At 37.4% G+C, this 26440-nt stretch overlaps 1 protein-coding gene across 1 annotated transcript; it reads right to left on the bottom strand.

The window, feature by feature from the left end:
* Nucleotides 1-47: 47 nt before the first annotated feature.
* PTDSS1 (phosphatidylserine synthase 1) lies at nucleotides 48-26440 on the bottom strand. The gene is made up of 12 exons (XM_085303301.1): nucleotides 26393-26440; nucleotides 24801-24845; nucleotides 22368-22492; nucleotides 18949-19107; nucleotides 15362-15513; nucleotides 13251-13392; nucleotides 12296-12408; nucleotides 10688-10753; nucleotides 5565-5664; nucleotides 4311-4379; nucleotides 3703-3772; nucleotides 48-2343 (listed from the first exon to the last, which is right to left on the bottom strand). Exons 2-12 carry the CDS (start codon nucleotides 24808-24810, stop codon nucleotides 2234-2236), a joined length of 1116 nt encoding a protein of 371 aa, XP_085159427.1. The 5' UTR covers nucleotides 24811-24845; nucleotides 26393-26440; the 3' UTR covers nucleotides 48-2233.

The following is a 26440-nucleotide window of genomic DNA, read 5'->3' on the forward strand; positions in this document are numbered from 1 at the left end:
TCTGTGCTGTTGTAATAGCATTCAGAAGTCAACTTCCAACAAGACACTTTTCCTTTCCATATTTTCCTTTTTAATATTTTTAGGGTTTGATTCAGCAGTGCGAGCACTAGTCCTGCATTTACAAAATGTGAGCTTGCTCCCACTTTTCATAGGCAAGGACAGCACCTGCTTGCACAGGTAAGCTTTGTATACACAAACAGTGCATATATACTTTGCAGTACAAAACAGGCTCTCACCTTAAAAAACAACAATACTTAAAATATCTAAACCTTTTAACTTCCAATCTCTTGCTTTGGTATCGAATCAATAGAAAGTTTACAATTAACCAAGACAATAAAAAAATATTAAGTTTGAATATCCAAAGAAAGCTACAAATACATTCATCAATACATAGAACACCACAAAGACAAAACAAAGGAACTGCTAATATGAATGGAAGTAGAACATTCGTAGGAAAGTCTGAAAATGTTCCTACCATTTTTCTCATGTAACATTTCATGTCACTTTAGCAACAATGATATAGCAGCTTCCACTATAAGTTAGTTCTGAAGTTGTACACAGTGTGTTTGATTGAAAGGGGGGATGGGAAACAGAGGGCCTCTGAGGAGTTCAGTAGCAACACAGTTAAGTGCATTGAAAATGCTGATAATCTGTGGCACATATGAATTTTATGGATTACATGGGCTACATTTTTCTATTTACAGTGTCATACATTTGTATAAAGTCTCTGCTGCATTATTTTTAGTACATAGTCTATGGCAAATCACAGTAACATTATTAATAGAAAAAGGAAATCCCAGTTTATTATGAAAACAAGTGACTAATGGATATTATTTATCTGTGCTTAACCTACCTCTCTGAACCCCATGAATCCCAAAAATCTAGTTGGCACAAAAGTGTTTTGATAACTAATACAAAAACTGATTGCTCTTGCATATTTACCTTTGACTTAATCACTACGTTCACTCCTGGAGAATTATCCACTTTGCTAGAGGTCAGAATTAGTACATTTCCCAAAAAATCTACACAAGGAAGTCACTTCATTGTCAGTTACCTGATTGCATGTTAGGAAATACCAAAACAACATGGTATATCACAGTAATATGCTATCTCTTAAGCACTGAACACGACAAGTCTTCACAAATTTGTTTACAGGAGTTTAGGAATTTAAGCAACTTAATTTCAGTGAAAAACTGCTCCTCATCAGGCTTAGTAGGGTATCAGAGCCTTCAAAGCAGTTTCTAAAAATCAAAGGCATTGGGATTTCTTCATTCCAGCTGAGGCAGAGGCAAATCAAAGGAGAGTGGAGAGGAACTTCGCATAAAATGCAACACAGCTGAAAGAATGACACAGCTGGTAACCCGCACTTCAAGATGCAACACATACCTCAGTAAAACAACAAAAAAAAACCCAACTAAATGACAGGACATCTGTCCCTGAGGGCAAGGGGTACAGCCCTCTTTAAACTCTAAAAAATATATCTGTATGAAAACCTGTTGGAAAGTAAAGAAATAGAATATGTAACAATCAAGCAGAAGGAAAATACAGAACAAAAGAACTGTTTTTGAAGATCAATCAGCATCCTTTGTGAGAAACATGGACCCGCTTCTTAGCTARTAAAACCCTGTCACCAGATTGAAAGAGCCTTTAAATAAAAGTAAGCAGCTGCATGCAAGTATGGAATTTTTACCTACTTACTAACTGTTGAATGGAAAAGTTTAGTTGCCAGGCTGAGAAAGAAGGGCAGAGGTGTTTTTAAGTCAAAAGATCGCATACTTTTCTATATAACAACTAAACAAAAACACAATAAAATTAAAAAAAAATCCAACCAACCATGCCAACTGCTTTTCAGTTTACTAACCTTTGTGTTTATGTCCTCAACTAAGATATTAAAAACTCTTACAAACCCCTGAACATAAAACAGTGTGTACCTGCTATAACAAACTTTTTCTTTCCAGCTGACTCTTCATTAGCTTTTGCTGCCACACGCTGAAGAAATTAGATTTAATTCAGTGAATGGCACATGACAGCAGGCAATGATTTGCAATACACTGGTGGCTCCACCTTGAAAGACACGAGGCCCTGTTCACTGATGGAAAGCTGGTTGCTTTCTTCAACAGCTCCTTTTCTAAATTTTACATTTAAAATCAGTCTCCCACTTGGAAATTCAGAGTCAGGTCCAATTTCCTCTGCCATCTCTAGTCACGCTGCAGGACTTCTTCAGAGACTATTCTTATTTCTTACCAATCCCATTGGTTACTTTTGATTTGGAGTGACGATTCCTCCTTCTAGATGAATGGCTTTCATTATTGACTGAATGTTTTGGTGGACTATTGTCAGCGCCTGCTGAGAAATAAATAGTTTTTTGACATAAATACATTTGACATTCCCAAGCTCTTGATTTAAAGACAGTAAGGTTTTCTTGAGCCACGACCTCTACAGTAGGAATTATCTCAGGCTAATACGAATTGGTTGATACTTGTACTCCATCTAGTGGTCTAATTAAAAAGGCAATTCTTAAGATTTTGTAAAATTCTTTTTTTCCAGAAAATATCAGAAGTTTTCCAGAGCAGAATATAACAGGGAAACATCCTCTGTTTTTAAGTGCCATCAATAATGTAAATCTCCAAACTTATTACTGACAGGCACTACTATCGGAAATTAAGAACTGTGAAAGTGCGGTCACAGATGCTGGAGTTTCTTATATGAGTACATTTCTTGCTTTCAATTTTTCGTATCGTACCCCACATTTAATTTTGAGAAAGCAAAGAGAGAAAATGGGGGATGAAACAAGCGTTCAAGAGTAAAACACGAAAGAAACTGAAGCTTGCAAGTAATGAGGCAGCAGATAAAAATCAGAGAACAAAAATTTCCTTGGGTAGATTTGCCTGACCTATCAAATCTGGAAAAAAAAAATACTTTGAATGAAAGCTTATTTTCTCCAAAATATAAAAATCTACTATCTTATTAAACAGAGAATAAATCAACAGCAGCATCTAGAAAATTCACATATGAAATACAAAGAACTCTGCCGTGTAGGTGCTTTTCAAGCATATAATAAATTGGAAATACTTTTAAACGATACAAATACATCTGGAGCATAAGCTCTGACAGAGGTAGTTTCTTGTTTTCTTCCAATAGGCAAGTCCACACTGAGGAGGTAAAAGGAGGAGGCAAACAACTTAAACGACCTCCACCGTAAGGAGCAGAAGTCAGAAAAGTGGGCTGCCGTTGCTTAGGGCAGAGGAAGCTGTTTATGATCATCAGCACTGTGCTGCTGGGTAAGTGTCAGTAAGAATGTAAGTTGCAGGGCACATTGTTGACTGTTCCTTAACAGGCAGGAACAAAAGCATACTTCACATTCAAATGTTTACTTAAAAATCAAGCACACAATATTCAGGGAGAAAATCTGTTGAGAACTGTTATGCCATACGCAATCGCTTCACTCTGCAAGAATGGTCTGGAATAGCAGCAGAAAATGAAGTTCCTTCATTAAAAAAATAAATACATTTTGAAGAGTCAGGAGAAAAAAATGCAGTAAAAACAGATAGCTTTATAGATTGTTTATCTCTGCAGCTGCTCCAGGGATTTTTAAGTAAAACAAGGTGTCTCCACAGTAAGTTTCTCAAACCTCATTTCTTAGTGCTGATCCTTAATTCCAATATTATCACTTTGAGAATGTACATGTAAAGGTGCCAATACCTCTGCTGAATTTAGAATGAAGCCAGGAAGCATCTGGACTGTATGGGCTGTCTTCACTTTCTGACAAGGTCTGCAAAAACCAAGAGGGACACACATCATTAAGATGCTGGTTCTTGTGATCAACGCTTCTCCTGCCCAGATAAAGTTTGTTATTAGACTTGGAAATTTAAACTATGGCAGAAGTCCTAATGAAACACTCAGCCAATACTTAAGTCTCTTTCCTTCCTGGTTAAGAGCTACAACATCAATGACACAACAAGAACACATAATTTGCCATGTGATCTGTTGTGTAACCAAGTGTTTTTAATATTCTTCTAGTGTTCCACCTATACAATGGGGACATTAGCTAACTATTCATCTCTGAATGCTTTGCTAAAATTACAGCCCCATTTTGAGTAACTAAGAAGACAGCATTCTTTAGAAGCCACAGCGTAATTTGGGATCTGTCCAATGCCTGCTGAATTCACAGTTCTTTCCACTGAATTCAGCTGGACTCTGGACCATCCCCCTCTCCCCGTGTACACCAGCTTTGGTAAAGAATTTAAACACGTAGAAGCTTTGTAGTTAATCTCCTACATAAAACAAAAACAGGCTTCCTAATAAAGTACCTTTTCTCGGTGGCCGTAGTATTCTGCATACCAAACCATACCATATAAACACAGGAAAGTTGTAAAGGCCTAAACAAGGGAGAAGGAAAATAAAAAAAGTCTGTAAAACATTTTACAAATTCTTTGCTCATTCAAGGTCATTTGAGTCTCTGAAGATTCAGCATTCGGGGACTTTCGTGCTTTGTTTCTGTCTTGTTTCTGTCTGCACCTTTATCAGGATGAGACAGACCTGTGCTCCAGGTTCAGGGTACGTATACACAGTGCCACCTTGGGGCATGCAGACCAGATCTCATCAGGAGTGTGAGAATACATACAAACCACTCACATCATACTGACAGTGGATCCTGTATGTTTTTTTGCCCTCCCTTTTCCCCCACCCCCACGCCAGTGTACACTAGTCACCTATAAAAGCACTTGGTAACCAGGTTATCAGGAACACCAGGCTGTAAGGAAGAAAAAAAAAATTCTCCTTCCCCCTGCCCCATGCGTCATGCTCGAGTACATATTTAGTTTTGTCGGGCTCTGATCTGAGAAGCAATTCAATATTTTTTCTTCTCTGAAGTTTTAGGAATAAAATCACAATGCTAAATCATGGAACAATAAATTCCAACTCCCTGTTCAAACTGTCTACCTAGCTAGAAGAGAGAAATATTTATTTGTCAACCCACTGTAAATGCCTTATTTTTCACTGACCATTAAAAATGTGTTTGGTATCAGTTACATGTCTGGCAAAACAAACATACATTTACTGTTACGAAATGGGCATTTCATGCTACATTTGCAGTAATCACACTGAAGTACAGAAAGCTGCAGGCTGAGCAAGAATAATTTGCCTGATAAAACAAGGTTGTTTATGCAATTTTAAGACATCAGTGTGAAACAACATACATTACTTATTAGTGCTACTCATTAGCACCAACTGGAAAGAAACCAGAGTTACTGGAAGCATCTCCAAAGTTATCCTCAATTGAACTGGTATTTTCTTTCATAAAGATAAAAGCTCTGTAAGCAGCATTTGTTTCATTGCTACCTTCCAAAGCACCGGTATATTCAGCGATGTAAAGAGAGGAGAAAATAAAGTTATTCTAGTTACTTCAAAGCTGTTTTAAATGATCTCACATTTGCTTTTCCTAGGACGTGCATCTTTACCAGCATTCCCCCACAACGGTCCCCTGCTGTCATCGTTCCAAGTCATTTAGAACCTTTCAACTCTTTTGCTGCACTTTACGTTTCACATGAAAAAATCTCACTTACCACACAAAGAAGCCAAAACACAACATACAGTATTTGTGTTTTGGAAAAAAGATCTTGTCCAAATTTTATGCACACAATAGCTTCAAGGAAAGCAATAACCCTGTGGGTAAAGGAAGGAGAGGAAAAAAAGAAAGGTTACAAACACTACAGATGTAAAGCACACATGCACAAGTCAAATTCCACACTGTCAGCTCTAAACAAGCACTACTCTCTAATGAAGCACTAAGTGAAATTCCTTGGGAAATTTATTTTTCTTTTTACACTTCAGCATAAACTGCATACAAAAAGCAATCAACTGGCAGTCCATAACTCTACGAGCCTCTACTTGTCCAGGGAAGAAGCAGGAGTGCATGTGCAACAGCAAAAGGTTTCTGTTTTCACCTACTACTAYGCTTCAGCCCTCATGAGGTTTAAATCTCATTTCCATGCTGAGCAACCAATCGACTCCCTGTTGGGTCAACTAAAAAACTGATTTGAAAATTTTCAGTCAGATATAACCAACTTTTTTTACTACATATATTTACATATTTACTACATAGGCCTTTTGATGGTAGCTACTCTGGTCACATTAGATAGAATTAAGAAAGAAAATTAATGTGAAATGGCATCCCAGATCTCTGAGATCCCACACATGTGATCTGGTTTACTTGTAAAACCCAGGCTGGCCCTACAAGAACAGAGGATTTTTGAAATTTGAAAAGAAAATTGCAGTACTTACTTTCTTATCTGGCATTATAAGAATCAAAACAAGTATCTCCAGCTCTTTGATATCACCAGATAAATATATCTGTTGATATCAGTGGCATCTCTCTGATACCACCAAATACTTGCATCTTTGCAGGCTCAAAGATATGGACAAACATGTCCACATCTTCAAGTGGAATGGAAAGTTACAAATCCAAAGCTTCCATCTCCTGCCATGGATATATTCAGTCTGTATAGGTCCTGGATATAACATTACATATTTTTAACATAAACTCTCGTACAATGTTACTTACTGGTGCAGCAGAAGTGTAGAACACTGACTCTTCTCAAGCTGAAGCGAATTATAAAGAAAACTACTTAACTTGAACTTAATTGACTTCAAAGTTGTACGTAACACACACATGTACACTCCCCTGCAAATCTGTGCACTTGCCACCAGTGCAAGTTTCCGGGTCTCCCCAGCTAGACACTGGAGGACACATTCCCTACCAGCACTCTCCACAACCAGGGAACTGCCTAAAGTAGCTCTACTGCTTAGCAGACAAGCCTCAGCTCTCTCTTGGTGGAAGAGGTATAAAAAAAAAAAGTACATGTGACAACCACTAGTATGGTATAGATGGTCCCAAAGCAAGTAATACACTGCAGCTATTTTTGTGCTATTTAATACGAATTGCAGCATGCTCAGTGGGGCCTCAGGGAGGACCAGTGAACTCTCAAAAATGCCAGCTTCCAATCTGGTAAGCAAACTTTGTCCTCACTGAACAGAGAACTGGAATTACTCAACACAGCTGCCCTGGTAGTCTGCTCTTTTAATGGCTCTGAAGTACAAGGYTGATGGCCCAATATGCAATGAAAGACAACTTCTGAATCTCAGTTTCCTGTGTGTTTATCTAGGATAAAAGCTATGGGGCATATTTTAAATTAAAACAGATAAATCAGCACAGACCACACAGACCTCCAGGGTTACAAATTTATAATAGCATAATCCTCCTTAAAAGCGGATTATTGAAGAAGAATGGAATTATTAAGTTCTACTTGTTTTACCATCTTATTTCCTTGCAAATGAGAATTCAGAAGAATAATTTTAAAGCCTCTTATTAAAAAGGTTAGGACTACCCGGAAATTTTAAAGAAATTTATACATGTGAAATGCTGACTTCTACCGTCTAATATTTGCTAGAGCTTGAAGTTACCAAGGCTGAAAGTTAGAACCACCTTTCTGTGTTGTAAAGCTTTTCAAAAGACATTTTAAATTATTCTTTCAAGTGCTTCTTGCCCAACTTTTCCCTCATGAAAACCCTTTCATACTACAAATCAAAAATAGAGCAGTGCAAATGGATCCAGAGGGGACTACAGAAAAACACTTTAAAAATGTGAAAGTAATACCTAATTGACCAATACTTCAAATTACTGAGTTGTATATTAATAAAGACTTGACAGCTGCAGTACTCTGTAGGGTCACCAGTTATTTTCCTTTCTTGGTTTTATACTATTTTTACTGATCTAGCTGATGAGGAAAACAAACAGTTAAACTAAAGCACAGTACAAAAAGACCACTTCCAAGAAACAAACATACATGGATATGATACACTTGGAAATAGCCTATTGTTTTGTTTATTGCTTCAACAGAGTGGCTCAAAAAATTATACAGCTGTTTGTATTTATGCATTTATACAATCTTCCTTCTATTTTTGTCAAGAACACTTGGGCTTCTCACTGTTCAAAAGGAGAGGTATATACAATTAAAGAAACAGTAAATCGCAAGACAGAAGAATGCCAACAGTGAAAGGTATTAGTGTTCTACTGAAGGTTGACAGGAATCTCCACATTGCTTTAGATTCCTATGCCAGAGAACTAAATACACAAAATTTTTATTCAACAAAATAGGTCTTTCAAAATCCTTGCAGGCAACCCCTCTGAAAGGCTTTGTCTTAATGAAAATACTGCAGTTTCCAGCAGAACTGCTGCACTGGTTATATTCAGGCCTTAAGTCATTTATTATCTATCTGTTGAGAGCTATATTATAGTGTATATATGGAAGCTGCAGAGTATAGAGTTTAATATTAATGAAAAGCTTTGATTTTAATTATTCCCATGATTAGGTTGTTTCAAATGCAATGTGTGCCTTTAAGTGTTTCATGATTTGAGTAAGTTTCCGTATCAGTGGTGTTTGGGGAAATAATATTATATACGCTTGCTTTTAACGGCTTCATAAATTAACTATTCAGGGTAATTAAATTACTGGAAGAGTGCTATTTTCCCATGATCAGCTAGAACTCCTAGCTTACCTCTGTTTTTTCCTAGCAGATTACAGAAACAAGCAGTATCAAGGAAATTACTTACTCCATGCTCACTTCCCACCATCAGATCATACAGTAGATCAATATTCTATTGCAGTTGTTGTTATACAATCATAAAAAGATATTTGAATATCTATTAACTGACATATAATAYACTAATGTGTTCAGTGAGAGCTTTGTATCAATGATGATGGTTGCTGTAACCCATAACAATTTTCCATAGCCAGATGGTAAACGCTCGGAATCATATTTCCCCTCATTTTGCAAAAGAGTAGTTCTACATTCTTTCTCTGAGATGAAACAAAAAAAGTTTATCTTTCTTGATAGTGCAGAACTTAAACTCTCACTCCAAAATTATGAAGTTACTTAAAAGGTGTCTTTTATAAGACTCTAAAATTATCATCTATAGTTGAGAAATGTTCCTTTTTCATATGAACATCTTAATCCCTTAATCACTTCAAAACAAACTTCAGTGAAATATTTGCATTTAAGTGCACTTCTCTAAAATACTAACGTAATTGATCTGTAATTTATGCACAGAATAAGGTTATTTGGTCTAATTGTACTTTAAGTTGTCATATAAACTTTGTGACTAATTAGCCATCTTCTGTGCTAAAATCCTTAAAGATAGGTTACTCTGCAATGATCATAAAAATGGCCAGTGTGTCTTTAAGGATTATGCATGATAGAGTCTCTCTTTAGGAATCATAATGCACTCTTTTGACTCTTCGGGGACAAGGTTAGGGAGGGAAGGTTCCTCCCTAGGTAAGGAGGTTTAGGCTTACAGAAAATATTCTTAACTCCTACCAAACACCAGCAAAACTAAATAAGAACAAAGAGTTACTACCTTTTGTATGTCCATTACATGTTATGATCACAACTTGAAGACGGTAATAGATCCATCCCAGAAGGTGATATGTCAGTGAAAGAGGTGAATATTTAAGTCCAGCCAAACCCAAGGAGACATGTGCCATGTTCTCCAGAGTACATTTAAAACAAGTTAGAAATCCCTTGAATTACATTGCAGGACACACTGCTCTCATCTCTATTAACTGTTGAGAAAGGGGTGCTGTTTAAGGTAGTGTGGTGCACCTGGAAATAAGCCTTCCTGTTCAGCACTGTTCCTAAAACATGGCAACATCCCTGAGACTAACAGTAAAGATGAAAGACAGTTTGCACTATCTTTAAAGCACTATCTTTAAATTAGATTTGAGCATTTTATGGCTCACTGAAGTGCTATTCTAATTTAAGACAGTAATAGCTTCTTCTGTTAAACGTGAAAATGGTTCAAGCCATTCTGGAGATGAGAAATACATTAAACTTGAAAATCAAATTAAAACAGCTCTGTAAATACAAAATCATGCCTATCAGAAATAAGCTTCTTAAATAGAATATTTATACACAAACACACACACACAGTTTATTAAGATTTAACATCATCTACGTTTGCCCACTGTAAGCTTTCCAGCCATAAATCAAAATGGACTCTGCTATATTGCTCATTTACAAGAAGCTTTAACATACGACAACAGCATATGCTTCTGGTTTTGAGAACAGCATATTTTAGTCAAGGAAGTCTTTACCAGATAAAATCTTGCAGTCTCTTCATTTAAACCTCTCCTCTGAGAGCCCTGTTGAAAGAGACTGCAAAGTAACCACTATTCATACTGCTTCTCTCTTTGAGAATAGAACAGGAATAGTTTGTATCTGTGGTTAGTTTCAGCGTCTTTTGTTGAGAGTCCTCTAATAGCAGTGCCTACCCTGATAGCCAGGTAAGCAATAACCTAACAACAGGTAAGGGGTAGTTGCAAAAGCTTTTCCCTTCTCAGATGACTTGAGAATATGGGTAGCAAGGCCAATACTTCTCTGAAGAAGTCTAGCTTTATCCAGCAGTTTCTAGTTTTTCCTTCTTTTCTTCTCCTTACTCCTACCATCACTTCTCATGTTCTACCTCCAAATTTAGGATTTTCCTTTCCTCTGAATTTGCAGAAAAATCTGTCCATACCATTCTTTATATTAAAAGCAACCACATACAGGAACTGGCTTCATGCAAATCCTGTTCGTGCACGCGACACAGTATTTGCAGAAGAGCTTCAGGTTTGTACACAAGAACACTTACCCAAACACCCAGCACTGAGTTCCTACCCTCTTGCACTGCGTATCTGTGAGGTAGGCATAGTACTGCCTGCAAAGGAAAACACAAGAAATTCTTTAATGAAGTTTTAAGTTCCCAAAATATTACATTTAGAATACTTATGTTGCAAATGGATCTATACTGAAAATAAAATGCTGATAGTTGAAATCACATACAAACATGCTGAAGGTCTACCAGATAACTTCAGTTCTAGTAGGACAGATTATCATCTCTTTTAGAGAAAGTACAACAGCTTCAAAAGATTTAGAAAATTCCTCGCTTCTTCTGCAGTTTGTCTTTTAATCCAGTAACTGCATTTTCTTGATATGTGAGTTTGAATCTTAGAAGAAACTGAATCTGGGTTTCCCACATCCTGGGCAAGTGCTCTAATCACTGACACTTTATCCTCTCAAGACCAGAGCAGAATACATGCCTTATTTTGGAATTTGTCTGGATACCATTCTGGTGTTCTTTACACTCCAAAATGTTTTGAGTCTAGTGAGAGGAATCCCACGGATGAGAAACAGAAGTTCCTTTTCAGCCTCTGTCTCTCCGATTTCAACTGATATATGGGAACTACAAGTGTTACTAATCCAACAAAACAATGCTGGTTTAAGGACAGAGATTTCCACAGGTTGTGAAGTACCACAACAATGCTTAAAAGCTCTTCTATACAGAAGCTTTCAGAATGTTTAAGGTGATTCAGCTAACAATGTGATATCACTGCCCATAACTCAAGAAACCAAACAGCTATAAAAGATGCTGAATTTTGGGAATAAAGCAACACAAGACTGCTGTTTCGTTGTCCAAAGTAAGGTCACTTTACTCTTGAATAGGAGCTTCCTTGGCTCTTTAATTTCAGAATTGCATTCATTCTGTCTACCTTCAGCCACAACACAGAAAAGAAATTTAAGAGGACTCTACCAATGCATAACTAACAGCACATTAATGTTTCCATTACTGTATACTGAACTTTGCTGGTAAAAATATAACATAAGCTTTAGTACAATTTAACTTTAGTCAACCGTAAGAGAAAGGAAGAACAAGACAATTGGTTGTTTTAATAAATGCTAACAAGCTTGCAGTCTTAAGCAGTCCATCTGGTCCTTCTGTCTTCATCACACATTATATGCTTTTCTGCTACTCAGAATAAAGTAATGTTCTACCTTTTCTTATAACACCATAGTATTTCTTACAGACAAGCAGAAGTAACGATCTCAAGTAAAAAAAAAAAACAACTCTACTTTCCCTCATCTGGACTTTTGCAAGCGTTCAATCGTAAACATGTATTTTTGCAAGCAATCCTCACGGATGATATATTCAGCTAATGCAAAATACGGGCAGATGCTATACAAACAGATGACGAACAGACAGGTTCTATATACCTATAAAAACAGAATTTTATACAAATTTTACCTTATTAATATACTGGGCAGGAAAAAAAGCTTTATTGAAAAGTAATGGTTGTTTCACTATGGGTATGGCAACAAAAGCATAAATTTCTTGAAATGTGCTAAACTATATGAAGTTCTTGGGTGCCTAAAAGTCAAAGTACTCCAAATGTAAGAAAGAACACCATGGAAACAAAATTACCTTACAGTGGGTGCTGTGATAATTCCTATGAAGAGAATTCTCCCCCAGCTTAAAGGGTGGCTTGCTTGGAACACAAAGATGTGTTTCAAAAAGAACGTATTCAACTCAGTCAGCTAAAAAGAAAACATCAGGTAATAAGGTTATATTTTGTGCTGTGGACATTTGTGTTCCACTGATATGATTCTTACAGAATTACTATAGAAAACATGTTAAGTTAATATAGTATCTACCTAACAACAACAATGTATGCTCTACTGCAGCACTGCTGGTTGGGCTGAGCTTTTCAAGAGCCTAAAATTCCTACTCTAGGAATATACTGATAAAGCAAAATTGTTTATCTCCCCTAGGCACCTCTACAAAGTATTTGGTCTATTTCCAGAAGCTTATTAAGAGGCAAGATACTAATTCAAAACTTTTACATCTTAAATCAGATGTGAATAACTAAGGCAAATTTGATAAGGAGCAGAAGAGATCATATCCATAAAATTCAAACCCTTCTGTTTCTCCTTTTAAAAACTAAACTCAGTAAATTGAAAAAAAAATGTTTTTAGTGAAGTCTTTTAGCATTTGCATGACTAAGCACATAAGCAGTTGGGATGTATTACTGGAGTCTCACTGGACCAAGGTCAGAATTCTCAGTATCAGTGATCCATCCAATAGTCAATGGAAGAAAAACCTGTCTGGCAGTTTCAAAAACTGTATCAGTTGCAAAGAATAATCTCATGGCCAGTATAGCAATCTGCAACATTTTTTTTTTCCAGAGATTCTGTAATTACACTCCTGAACTATCATGTAACTCATGTGAACAATGCCCTGACTAGTTTTGTATTATCAATTCATTTAATTGTGCATTTCAATGACACACATACATTGCATTAGAGTATCTTCTAGCCAAACACTGCCAGTAAGTAACTGAGCTGATGGCAGCTTTGATTTCACAGAACTTATTTCCTACCTGCCAGATGATCATGAAAAGGTAGACTCCAGCCACTCTTTGAAATGAAGACTTCGGGTCAAACCAGCGAACATAGGTCCAGCTGGCTGGGGTGAACTGTAATACWGCTCTTTTGATTTTCCCTGTGGTTGTGTGAATGTCCCTAGAAAAAGAGAATGCCTGGGGTGAAAACAAGGAAGATGCAAGGGAAAAAAGGCTATACCTGTGTTACCAAGGTTTTAGAACAATTTTTCCCTGTACAGTAAAAATCTTGACAGATCCAGAAGCATAATCTACTAGGCATTTCAAGATGCATTACGCATATCTTGAGTCAGTAACTAAAAACAAAACATATCTACTGTTCTTTTCATGAAAGAAAAAGTAGTAAGGACTGCAATTCTTCAAATCTCTTGGAGAATCTGAAGGATATTTTTACTCCCTAGTCGATGTTGCCATTGCTCTTATCTAAAGGATTCCTCATTTCAGAGCTCACTGACACCAATCCTCTATGGATCTGTCAGATTCGTTATTCATGAAGTGTGTACCAGGTTGCCTACTCAGGCTTGAACATGCAGTATTTACAGCATTCCCAATCTTTGCTATTCTGATATTGGATTCATCTGAATCTTTTGCCTAGATGTGATAGCACTGTTAATTCCCCACTGTTTAAATTCCCCTTGGAAAGGGAATATGAATGGCTTTTCATCTGACAGAGTATGTTACAATGCTTGCTTTAGATAACATTAACTGAAATGAGTGACAGCAGCCAAAGGACAGGGAATTTTAAGGAAAATTCAGAGTTTTCTCCTCCAAAGGAGGCATAAGAGGGATAAAAATCAATTTTCAGCCTGCTATTTCATTGGCCATTCTGGGGGGGGAAAAAAAGCGGGGGGGGGGATTCAGATTTCGTACTTCTAATATTTGTCTTTTGTTTTATTTTAGTAGTGGAAGGTTAGAGGGATGCCTCCCATCCATCTTCTAATCTTTAAGAACCATATTCATTCAACAGGAAAAAAAAAAGGCAAGGAAAAGGCACAGACAAAAGCTTTCCATTCTGTGCAGATACTCTTTATATAAAAGGGCCAAAGAGTTTACATATGCATTTAAAAGACAACATAAGGAAAAAAACTTCCATAGAGATAGCAAAGACTAATACTGCCACAGATATTACAGCATCTCTCTCAATTTTCAGTGAACTCTAAAAACAGAAGGAGCATCAACTCTTTAGTGCTCATCACTCCTCTTGAATTGAGATATGGGAAAACTGAATTGAGACTAAAGGCTGGATGGCTCGGAGCAATAAGTAAACTTGTCAGTAAAGGAAGGAAGCAGCACAGAAGCTCATACAAGGTGCAGACTTGGAAGTCAAGGTTTAAGCTCCTTTTTCATCTCTGGTATTAACTTAAGGCAATATACTTTGGCAACTCCTTGCCCTTGATCCTGTTTCACCTTTGCCACTGGTAATGAGCAGATAAAATGCTTACCATCTAGTGGGGGGAAGAGGCACAAAAAATGACAGAAGCAGCCATAACCGGAAGAGCTAAGAATGAAAACTTTCTAGGCCACAATCTGTTGCCCTTTACAACAGCAAATGGTACTTTATTTTGCAATTGCTCCGTTTATTTTAGAGAGCTGGCAATGGAATAAGGTACTTTACAACACAGGTACAATCAGTCTGATTCCTCTTTTGCAATGACAGATTGCCACACTAATGTCTCATCAAGCTGAACCCAAGCCAAGAGTTTAAAATGCTGTATAATGAGACAACAATTAAATTAGGTTGGTTCACTGTCTACTTGAAAGTTTCACTTGTATAAAATAATTCACTGAAAATGCAAATAGCTTTACTACTTTGTACTTTCATTTGGCRTCAATGCTTGTAACTCAGATCACAAAGAAAAATTATATATACATAATCATATTTAGGAATATGTGCTATCCAGTAGCATCACGATGAGATGGGATTTTAAGATTTAAAGTAAACATACAACRCCATTAGCACATACAGATTGCCCACTATTTCTACCACACATACATTTTACATAGGCAAAAAAACGGTTTATTTCCCAAGAAACTGAATTTAGTATTATAACATTAAACATTATGCTTATCAAGCTTTAATTCAGACCTACTTGAAGCTTGCCCAGTGATAGGTCCTCATCTCCAAGAAACGACAAACTACCATGCCCAACCAGATGCCACCTCCATTACARAGCAGGATGTCCAAAATGACTTGATCCCACCAGCATTCAGCAAAATTAGGCAAAAGATGCATGAAGAAGAGCTACAAAAAAACAGCAAAAAGATTCTGGGTGAGGATCAGCACAATATATACAGAATTCATATAAAGTTACTTTTTAAGAACACATTTAAAAATTACGTTTTTTTTTAGTAAATTTCACACTTTGTGGACATGAACAACAACAACAAATGTGACAGACTCCTTCCACTGACTTCACAATGCTTCGGTTAGGACCATGCAGGACTTGAGAAGTATCCTCCTCACTGTTCCCTACTGCCACTATGTGGCATATAAGGATTTAGTGCAGCTTTTAGCATCTAAGAGGACCAAAATAGCTGCAGTTTTTGGAGGAATGACAACGTTTGGTGCTTTTCATTTTATTTTATTATTTATTGCAAATTAGTCTGAAGTTTGTTTTCTAAACCAGCAACAAGATGAGGTAAGTGGAATGTATTCACATTTAACAACAGTCAATACTAAAACACATTGGAATTCAAGACTTAAGACTTGTTCTAATTTAATGTACATTTCAAAACTCTTTTTCATTCACCATTTTAAGGGAATTTAAAAAGACTAATCTAAATCTAAAAAGACTAAGAAGTCATCAGCATTTCAGACAACASAAGCTTTGCTTTCCTGCTATCTATGATCCAGAGTGGCTTAAAAAGAGGACATGCCACTCTCCTTTCCTTACCAAATGTCCCTCATAAGCACTAACTGTGAAGATGCTTTTAAGATGAAGATGCTGAAAAACAGGCCAGAAGCAAACCAACAACATATTGAAGAGTTTCCACCATTTGGATCTACCTTCACGTATTCAGCCCCTTAAAGATTTCTTCTGGAAAGTATACAAATTTATTTTTGAAGCAATCTGTTCCTTTCTGAACTTAATCATCACCTTAGTTGAGGAATCAGTAAATCAATTAAAGGTATTTACAAAGTGGTGAGCTTATGTTTTTGATAGAGTGAGGAGGATGACTGCCCAGATGGCCAGAGTTAAAATTCCAGAAATAGATTCAGCTCCTTTCATCCTCCTTTAAAATAAAATATTTGTCTTCTCTATTCCATAAGAAGAAGGTGGGGGAGGGGTGGAACATAACATATCAATTCCCAAACCAGAGATTAAAAAGTTAGCTGTGTACTGGAAATCAAGAGGGCTGTATGTTAAGCAGCCCTCAAGGGGCTGTTTAACAAAACACACCACATACTAGATAAAATTTTTACCTCCCCAAAACACATTTCCAATTTTGTCATGTAATATATTTGTGCACACACGTGCACATATGTGTGTTTACAAATAAAAACAGACTTGCGTCTGTGAAAGATTACTAGCAGGGTTTTATAACAGTATCTTTTTGTTGATAAATGTATGAATATAATATCCCAAAAATTCAAATGCAGGGAAAGGAAAAAGAAGAATGTTTTTGGTATAAAGCAAGAGCAAACCATAGTTGATTTACGACAAACTACAGTGACTGATACTGGCAATGACATTTCCCTTGAAAACCCTTGCAAAAGCAGAAGCATATCAAAACAGTTTGTTTTTCTTGATCAAGGCTATGTAAATTTCAACCTGTAGAAAGGAAAATTTTAATTTCTTTTCAGGATCCATGCTATATACTTCATCCTGCTACAAATGGTTTCCATCACAGGGTAGATCTAACGTGAAAGGGACATTAGGCTATGAACCTCAATCTACAATAGTCCAACCATAGACATCACAAGTTACCACTAATAAGGCAGCAAAAAAACAGAGCACAAGTGTTAACCAGACCATCTCTAAGGTGTTCACTGTTCTCAAAACAAGAGAGCAAGGTCTTCCTGCATCCCAACTTTAATCTGATAGTATGGAACGGAGTCAAGTGTCTCATTTCAGAATGAGGAGCCAGCTGAAACCCATTAACGTTAATAGGAGATGCAGGCCTAAATCCCTGTGTAATTGCCCTGGTAACTTCTCTAGGTTTCTAATGACTCTCCTGAATCAACTAATTCATTTAAAAAAAAATACATCTGAGCAGTGATAAGCCTTCTATATGTTGAACCTTACCCAACACATTGTGTATTCTGGTAATCTGTCTTTCAACAGGGAATACTAGACAACCCACGYGGCGTCAAATAGAAGACAATGGTCATGCAACGATCTACTGAATGATAAGGGTGCGTGTGAAATATATCCAAATTTAAACATGTTTTCTTGAGGGAAAAATGAGTACAATAGCTAGCAAAGTTCTTGTACTTTATGGATAGGTATTTGTGGAATACCAATTTTTAACTGAACAATTTCAGAAAGGCCTAGAAAAAAAGAGATCATCCTTGAATGTCACAGAATAAAAACATACTTTGAAAATGAGCTAGTGGCACCAATATTTTCAAACCCAGCAGTTTAATTTTAGACAATTAGATCTTTATTTACGTTTTTTGAATTATAAATTCCTTGACAGATGGGCCAAGCATCCTCAAGATAGAGAACTTCATAGAAAACTGAGATTTTAACAATATAATTCAGGTGATTACATCTATACTTAGTAATCGAAGACTGACATGTTAGAATATGCTGTCCCAAAAACTGATAAAATTTGACTTTTTTTTCTGGTCTAAACTGTGTAACTGTAGAATAGCATGAACAACAGATCTAGCAATACAGATCTGCAGTCTGAGCAAAGTCAACTAGCTAAACTAAAATAAATATCAGTAGTTATTTAGCTGAAAGAGGATTTTAAAGTGCCAATAGTCAACTGACTTAAGCATGTGCTTGGGAGAACTCCTACTAAAAATAAGGTAGTGGTCCTCCAAACCATGGTGTTGGGGATCAGTCTGCACTGCGTGTGAACTAGCTCAGATCTGGGTCTAGTAAAACCCCATTTTTGTGTCAACTGGGCTTGTTGTGCATGATTTAACAAGAGAACATGGCTATGCACTTGGCCTCAAGACCCAAAACAACATACTGCATGATGTCTTGTCATTTCATATGGTCTTCTCCTCATGGCTCCTCATGTTTTCCTCAAGGATCCCACCTCCCTTCCCCCCATCCCATTTCGTGGTATAGTACACGCATGATTACCACTCTACAAAATATTTAAATGCTGTTGTATTGAGGGCAGGTAGTAGATCACAGGTATTGCAASGCAATAAAGGGAAAAGATTTCACTAACCAGAGGATACCAGTAAATCTGAAACACGAGTACTGAGCCCCRTAACAACAGAAAAATAAAGTATAGATGGCACCAATGGACCAAATTAGATTTCCCTCCTACTTCAAGTATTAGTAAGTCATCACCTGCACAACTCATCCAAATCCTGGGTGGCTGCTCTTCACTAATGCAACTGCACCAATTACTCTGCATCTGGTTTATAGGCTTAAAACATAAATCTGTACTGAGAACTATCAAGTCATCCTTCTAGTAATTTTCACACTTCCTTGCAGAACAAGTCAAGTCTCATACATTTTCATATACTGGAGAAAAGTGGGTGGCCTACCTCAGTGAGCTCCCAGGTGATGCTAATAGTCCAACATAACCCATAGCTGCGGATCAGCAAAGCCTTCATGGCCCAGCCCCAGAAATGCCCAAAAGCAAATATATCAAAGTGGCTGAGGATTCTCTCCCAGGTGATAACATGGCAGTTCACAGCATACTCCTGTTAATGATAAAAACAAACACGAAAAAAAGACAAAAAGCCTCAATGAACCAGTAACTTCAGAAACACTAGAACAGTGAAACTTCTATCTAGTGCAACAAACCTGAAATTATAAAGATAATAAGATATGTATTACTGCCCTTCCTTTTCCTTCTGACCAAGGAAACCAACAGTATCAAGTGTCATTATAATACAGCTCTAACATGAGAGGAGGTAGCACAGATCTTGGAACCTGGAGGAGCACATATAACTTATGTGGCCAAAGAATAGGAGGAGCACTAAAACAAATAATTTTTTTAAAAAACAGCAAACAATAATACTCTAGAAAATAGTTTTGTCTTGTGTGTGTGCATGGTTGTGACTTGAAATAGCTACCTTTCCTCATTTTTATGCTGTCTGGTGGTCAGATGTACTCATCAGTGGCAAATCCTCATCAGTCTGTCTGAGACAAAGCCATATATGTTATTCATATCAATGTACATCTGAGTATCCTTTTTGTCTTATTTTTTTTCAACAAAGCAACTTCACAGACCACAATCRTAATCTGAAGGTTTGGTCACATGGCTGAAGTAAAAATCAAAATGAATCTGCAACTGTTCTATTACAGACGAGTGGCAGATTCCTTAAGAATATTAATTAGTATTCTAGTCATTAATATCAAAAAATGTGCTCTCTCATCACATTATACAGCAAGTGCTAGAAAGTACTGCCCAATTAAAAAAAAAATCTGTATTCCATCTGAAGGTTGCATCAGTGCAGTTTTGTATTGTCACTGGGCCCAGATTAAACAAGATTATTCCCAAATGTAAATTGACTCTAAAAAGCTCTGCTCATCACCCTCCTAAAATATACATTGCCACCTGCAGGTGACAACACAGCACTGCTTAGTGCTGAAAGGATTCTTTCAAGTCAAAACTATTGCTAATCCTGCACAAATGAACCATGATCAAGCTGAGAAAGGGATGGCAGGAAGGGAGAACGTCACCCAAATAATTCTCCTATCTCCCAAACTCCCTATTAAGGCAGGTCAGTCCCACTATGAAACTGGAAGTACCCCTTGCTGTTGGTGCTCTCTGAAGTAAAAGTATGGTGCTGCTGCTTGTATATGCCAGTGCTGATGATCATTCACAGACAAATGTATCACTTATCTTAAGGATGTCGAAACTGCAGCTTTACTGCCTGTATCCAGAGGTCTGAAACTGCCAAACTTACTCACTTTATTCCCCACAGAGCTCTGGAATGAGGTACACTTTCACAGAGTAGAGGACAAATCCACATACACTAGAGCTGTCTTCCACATTTCTGCTTCATTTGTTTCATACATATATGCATATTAGGCTCATTTAGGCACCACGATCTATATGCACAGTCTTACAGTCACTGTGTTTCATTTGCTGAAGAAACAGATGAGAAGCACTGAACGTACAATGGAAGGTGCTGGCTCCTAGCAGTAGCATAGTATCTGAGATTCTTCCTATATAGAGTGGACACAAAGTTGCTCTAAAACTAAAGTTTCTTTTGTGGGGCTCTTGCCTTTTTGCTTTCATTATTTTTAGGACGGCTTTCCCCCCATAACTCTTCTTTCCAACTGTAGTTCTGCCAGTCATACACACATAGAAACGTGTTTAACTTCCTTTAATACTCAAGCAACTTTGCTAGCCCCATGCAAGATGGTAAGGTGTAGCCTTCATTGTTGTGCGCCTTTTCCCACACAAAATTTACTCCAACCTTAAATGACAGTATTATCAGGACTGTGAAGAAGTACAGAGCAAGTTTCTGCTGAATGCTACAGTGCCTTTCTGTGCCAGCCTGCCCGCCTGACTTCAATCTATTTATTGATAACTTAAATGTCAGGAGAACCAGGCGAGACTAACTTAACAATTCAAATTCCTCCTCATGCCAGCTCCTGTTGTTGCTCAGCCACATCACAAACCCCCATGCTCAAATTCCTTCTAGAAATTTGACAAGAAACAGAACTGCCTCATCTTTCCAGTGTTTTCCCATTACTCTACCCCTAGCAATGGGTTGCACACTCCTCCTCACCACCATACACCTCCTGCAAAACAGAAGTCCCAGTGCTGTCATACAGTTGCACAGCATGTACTACTGATCAGTTGAGGTGCAACACAAGCAGCATCCAGATAAGCAATCTGCATATAGCTCTCACTGTCAATCAGTTAATGCAAGCTAACTGCACTGTAAAGATCTGCATTCTCTTTTACATGCCACAGGGCTGGAGTTTGCAGCCACTGATAATTACGTGTTGTGCAATAGTTGTCACATGCAGTAAATGGCTATTTGCAGGAGGTGGCCAGTGTATTTCCTTACCTTTGAGACAGGAGTCTGGAAACAGCACCCACCATACAACATGTGATTGACAGTGGCTGTTGTGTGCAGACACCCAAACCSAAGGACAAGCACGCATGCTGGTCACACGGTAGGCAGTAACTTGCTGAAAGAGAAAGCTGGCTACTCTTGTCTCCCCCTGCAGTAGTCATCCTCTGCCTTGTGCTCAATTTTTTATACCCTYTTCTACCTGCATCTAGACATACCTCACATACTCTTCCCATGTCTCCCTTCGCCAGCTCTGCCCCTTGTTAGGGTCCTTACCTGAAGGGAGTTCTCTGCACTGAAATCTCTTTGCAAGCTGTTTAACAGGTAGAAGAGCAAGCCTGGCTTTCAATACCACTCAAGATCATAGTTTGTGGATCTAATTTCCCAGCAGTACCAGAACCAACTGCTTAGCTGGSTGGCTGAAAAGCAGCATATCCCTGCAGTTGCTGTTTTTGGCCTTCTACCTACTTGGCAGCATGCCAGTCACAGGCCAAGTTCAGAGTGGTAAGGCAAAAACAAAKTTTTTTTTTTTTCACAACAGCACTGTGGCAAGTTAAAAAAAAATGATCTGAGAGCCACATATCATGCAGGCCTCGTCTAGATACTACCATGACAAATATATTTCCAATATCCAGGTTCATATCTACTATTTTAGGGAATCCAAAATTCATTCCAGTTCAAATATTTCTCATGCTCCCTACTGCACACCCATTTGAAAGCCTGCATTAGAAAGAACAGAGAAAGTTGATTTTCTCGCTCATTGAATGAAAAGAAATAGCAGTTGATACAAAAGGCTTGTTGACTCTATTGAGTACAAACACCAACTCGTCCTGCTCACGTAAACAAACTCAGATTTATCTATTCCCACGCATGTAAATCACATGCAAAGCAGCCAAAATGTGCAATACAGTGCCAAAGATACATACCATAATATCTGCTTCCCTTGTGGCATATCGGAGATTAGGGTCCAGCCAGTACATCACCGCTTTTACTTGCTCAAAGTTAAGAAAGAGCACAAACACCAGGAACAGAAAATAGAGCACACTGAGACCTGCAAAAAGACTCAGTTTCAGAAACGTGTTCACTGACAAAACTCCGTGGAACCCAAAGAGTCCACCAAGCTGCTTTCAAGCTGGAGCTCAGTATCTGCCAAGTTTTCACAAATGAGCTTTCTACATAGACTGGCTACATGCAAAAAGCTTAGACACAAGCCAGGTGGTAATCTTTAAGCATTCAGCCCTTGTATTACATTTCCTATTTCATATGATGTTATATATGTTTTAGTGTATGAACCCAGTCAAAACAAAAAAAAAAAGCTAAACAATTTAGACACGAGTAGCACAAGGTAGAGCTCAGGAAGCTCTTCAGTAGGAGACACATTAGGACCCCACAATTCTACTGGCTCTATCCCCTTGTTCAAATACTGTCAGTCTCACTAAGGCAGGTCTCTAGGCCTTTACGCAGATTTCAATGCAATGATCAGGTTTACAATCCCACCTGGCAATTCTGAGCTATGTGAGAGAAAAAGAATAGTAACAAATGTACTTAATAGTGTGGCATGCTGGAGTTACTTCTGTGAAATGGAAAATCTGCTGTCTGAAGCTTTTAAAGATGAAACAGTTGATGATATGTTTTCAGATCATTTTAAGTTCTGTAACACTAATACATTTGGGGCTATATCCTCTCTCCTCCCCATGTCTGAATATGGATTTTCTAAACTGATAAGAAGCAAGTAAATGTCCTAGGTGTGAAACTGTGGGTAGATGAAGCTGCTATTGGGAGCACACTTTTACATCACTGGCACGTTCACAGATCAACTCTCTCTCCTCCCCATTGCAAGTCTAATATTAGAAATTCAGGGGATTCAACCAAGACTATATTTGGGAGTGGCCCACAAACACTGACACCAAATCCATGTAGTCCACCATTCAAACTTTGTGCCCTGCAGCAATGCCATGAAGGCCAAAAGGTTAACATGAATAAGCTTATTATCTGCCATTCAAAATAAGACTATAAGAATTCTAAAGAGGAATTAATACACTGTAAACAGAATCAAAGTATTATTAATCCTCAGCATATGCTAAAGAACAAGTTCTGTTCAAGTCCACAGACATGTACAGAAAGTATACACTGTCCTCTGCAGAGCAACTTAAAATCACTTCAGGTAAAGAGATAACAAGCTGCTAGAGGCAGTACAACCTGCCAAGAAAGACACAGGCTACTTCTGCCTTTCGTCCACTGCGCGGATCCGAGATTTCAAGCACGGCAGATATCTGCCACGCCGAAGGAAAGCAAATCACAGAGGGGAAAATCTTGCTCTTGATTTGGTGTGCAGTCTTTTTACAAAAGCACAGCGGGTCCAGCTCTGAACCTATCWGCACTGAGAAGGTCCTTTTAACTTAGTCACCGTAACTTGAAACCAGCAACAGGACCCATCTCCTAAACTTCACAAGCAGCAGGACTCCTCAGAAGAGCACTCGCTAATCAGCGCTATCCTCTCAATGTCAACAGATGAGTAACCAGCTACTTTAGCAGGCTAGCTATTTTTAGCTTTACAAGGTGATGGAAAAGAGAAGTATTCACAGTCCTTCTAAGAAGAAACCAGTCGGGTTTTAAATCAAACATGCCTGATTCTCTGACAATATGCTTAGAGGCTGGCCTATACTCTGTGAGCCTTGAATTATTTGAAAAAAACATTTCCTGTGGTTTTGCAATGTAGTTCTGATGTTTAATGAGTATCATTTCACTCAGTAATTTATGAAGTTAATGGAATTATTTTTCCCAACTATGAACGTAAATGATGTTTACAGTAACTTTGCTGAAAGGATAAATTAATAATATGAATAAATTCACATTAAGAGTATATAAATGTATGTTAGCTATACAATCACTTTAATGGAGCAACAGTGTATTTTCACACAAAATGAAAAACAGCATCCAGTTAAACTGGACTTAGTTAGAAGTCAGTAAATATCTGCAGTAGCTACAAAAAAAAAATAATAAAAAAAAAACTTTTTGAGGTGGGAATAGATAGTAGTAGGAAGGGTGTGATGGCAGTTGGGAAGCACAAATACAAAATAGGAATAAAAAGCAGTATCAGAATGAATGCTCCCTGTCTGGTAATTTAAATTATAGCATCCTGACAGAGAGGAACTCCAATGAYGTTCCCAAATCTAATTAAGAACAGATTATGATCAAGTCATAATTGAGTGATCAATTATGGAGGTGGTAAGGAAGAGTTAGTTATTCACAAAGTTTTGATGTGCAGTTATGTTTCATGACAATTCCGTTCATCTGAAAAAAAAAAGGCCAATCCTGCAGAAGCACAGAACAAAACAGAAATACAATTTAAAGCTTACCAAAAACCATTCTCCATAATGCAGGATGAGGGCGGGTAAAAGGTCCTGTGGACAGTTAAAAAAAAAAAAAAAAAAAAAAAAAAACACTATTAGAGGACAGTTGACAAGAATCACAGAATCAGTTTTTAGATTTAGCTCAAACGAAGAGTATTTGACATAAACACAGATCTGTTCTCCATCAAACTTTATAACACATCCAAGGTTCTTGGGCCTTTCTTCACCTGTTCAAAAAAATGGTAACAGGAGATTTGGGAGGAGAAAGAGGGTGTCAGCAATCACTAAGGTGTAGACAAAATGTTCAATTATTTCTATGGGAGTTGTCTACAGCACAGTACTATGGTGTTTTCTCAGCAGACACCATGTCTCAAGTGTCACCTGAAAATCTCTTCATCTGGTTTCTAGACCACAGCTTAGTCTAGCATAGCTTGCTCCAAATAAGGTTATCAAATTCAAATTTCACTGTGCTGGCGAACAAACATTGTGCTTAACCTTCAGATGGCTGTGAACTGTTAGCAAACATGCCTCCTGAAACTTCCAAATTGAATATCACATATCTAACAGGATGCAAGATACCAGTGCCCTTTATCATCATCAACATGTTAAATAGACAGAAAATAAACTGACTTTATTAGAATAAAAAACCTCTTATTAATGCAAACAACAGAGGAGATAACAGTCTGGTGAAAGCAAAAAATCCAAACATGAATCATATATTAGGTACTAAGAAGTGGCTGATATTTTCAGTACACATTGTGGATTGCTCTTTCATCCTAAGCATGAATTTCATTCTTCTCTCTCTGACATTCAGCTTTTCAGGGAGCATTTTGCAAAAACTATCAATTTATGAAGTTTAAACGTGAGAAAAACACTTCACAACTCAGAACTAAAAATCTACCCTAAGTATAGTTCATGTTCATCTATTCCTGAACAGTGGAAATCTTGACATGGTATAAACTTGACTCAGAAATTATATTCATTGCTGACTGCAATAAGTAAAAATTAAAAAAATAAAATAGGGAAGGCAGCCTTYCATCTGCAGAATTTTAAGCATGACAAAGGCTTTGCTCTTTTTACACTTTCTGCTTCCCATACAGTTAATAAAGCTYTTGTTAAATAAATTTCTATTGAGCAACTGCAGTTTTACATCACAATGTCATTTAGATTTAGGCTCTGTATCCAACTATGTCACTGGCTTCTGGTACAGTGATTTATGTAAGGCATTGTATCTCCAAGAATCTCTATAGAATAACACCTCTGTTTATTAATGCTTTAAAGGAATCTTCTTCAGTGTGTTTTAAAGCACTAGACATCATCATTACTTCACAATTTAAGCCACAACTGTGAGCCTGCAAATAGAGACACTGCGATTTTGAAGGCCTGACTTTCTTGTTAGATACAAACAAGCTATAAATAACTGGCATTTTACAGATATCTCCACTCAGTATGATTTTAGGCCATTCCTTAACAGTAATGGAATGCAGTAAAGAAAAAATAATGCATTTAAAAAGGGTACTTAAAAAAAAATCAAAATAAATATAGTGACAATAAAGAGAAATTTACATGTGAGAAAGTGAAGTATGAACCTTACTCACCATTAGGAAAAGCTAGAACACTGATGATTAGAAAGAAGAAAATCACAG

Source organism: Rhea americana, unplaced genomic scaffold, assembly GCF_003343005.1.
Source record: "Rhea americana isolate MKP2758 unplaced genomic scaffold, rheAme1 scaffold_0, whole genome shotgun sequence".
NCBI classification, from domain to species: domain Eukaryota; kingdom Metazoa; phylum Chordata; class Aves; order Rheiformes; family Rheidae; genus Rhea; species Rhea americana.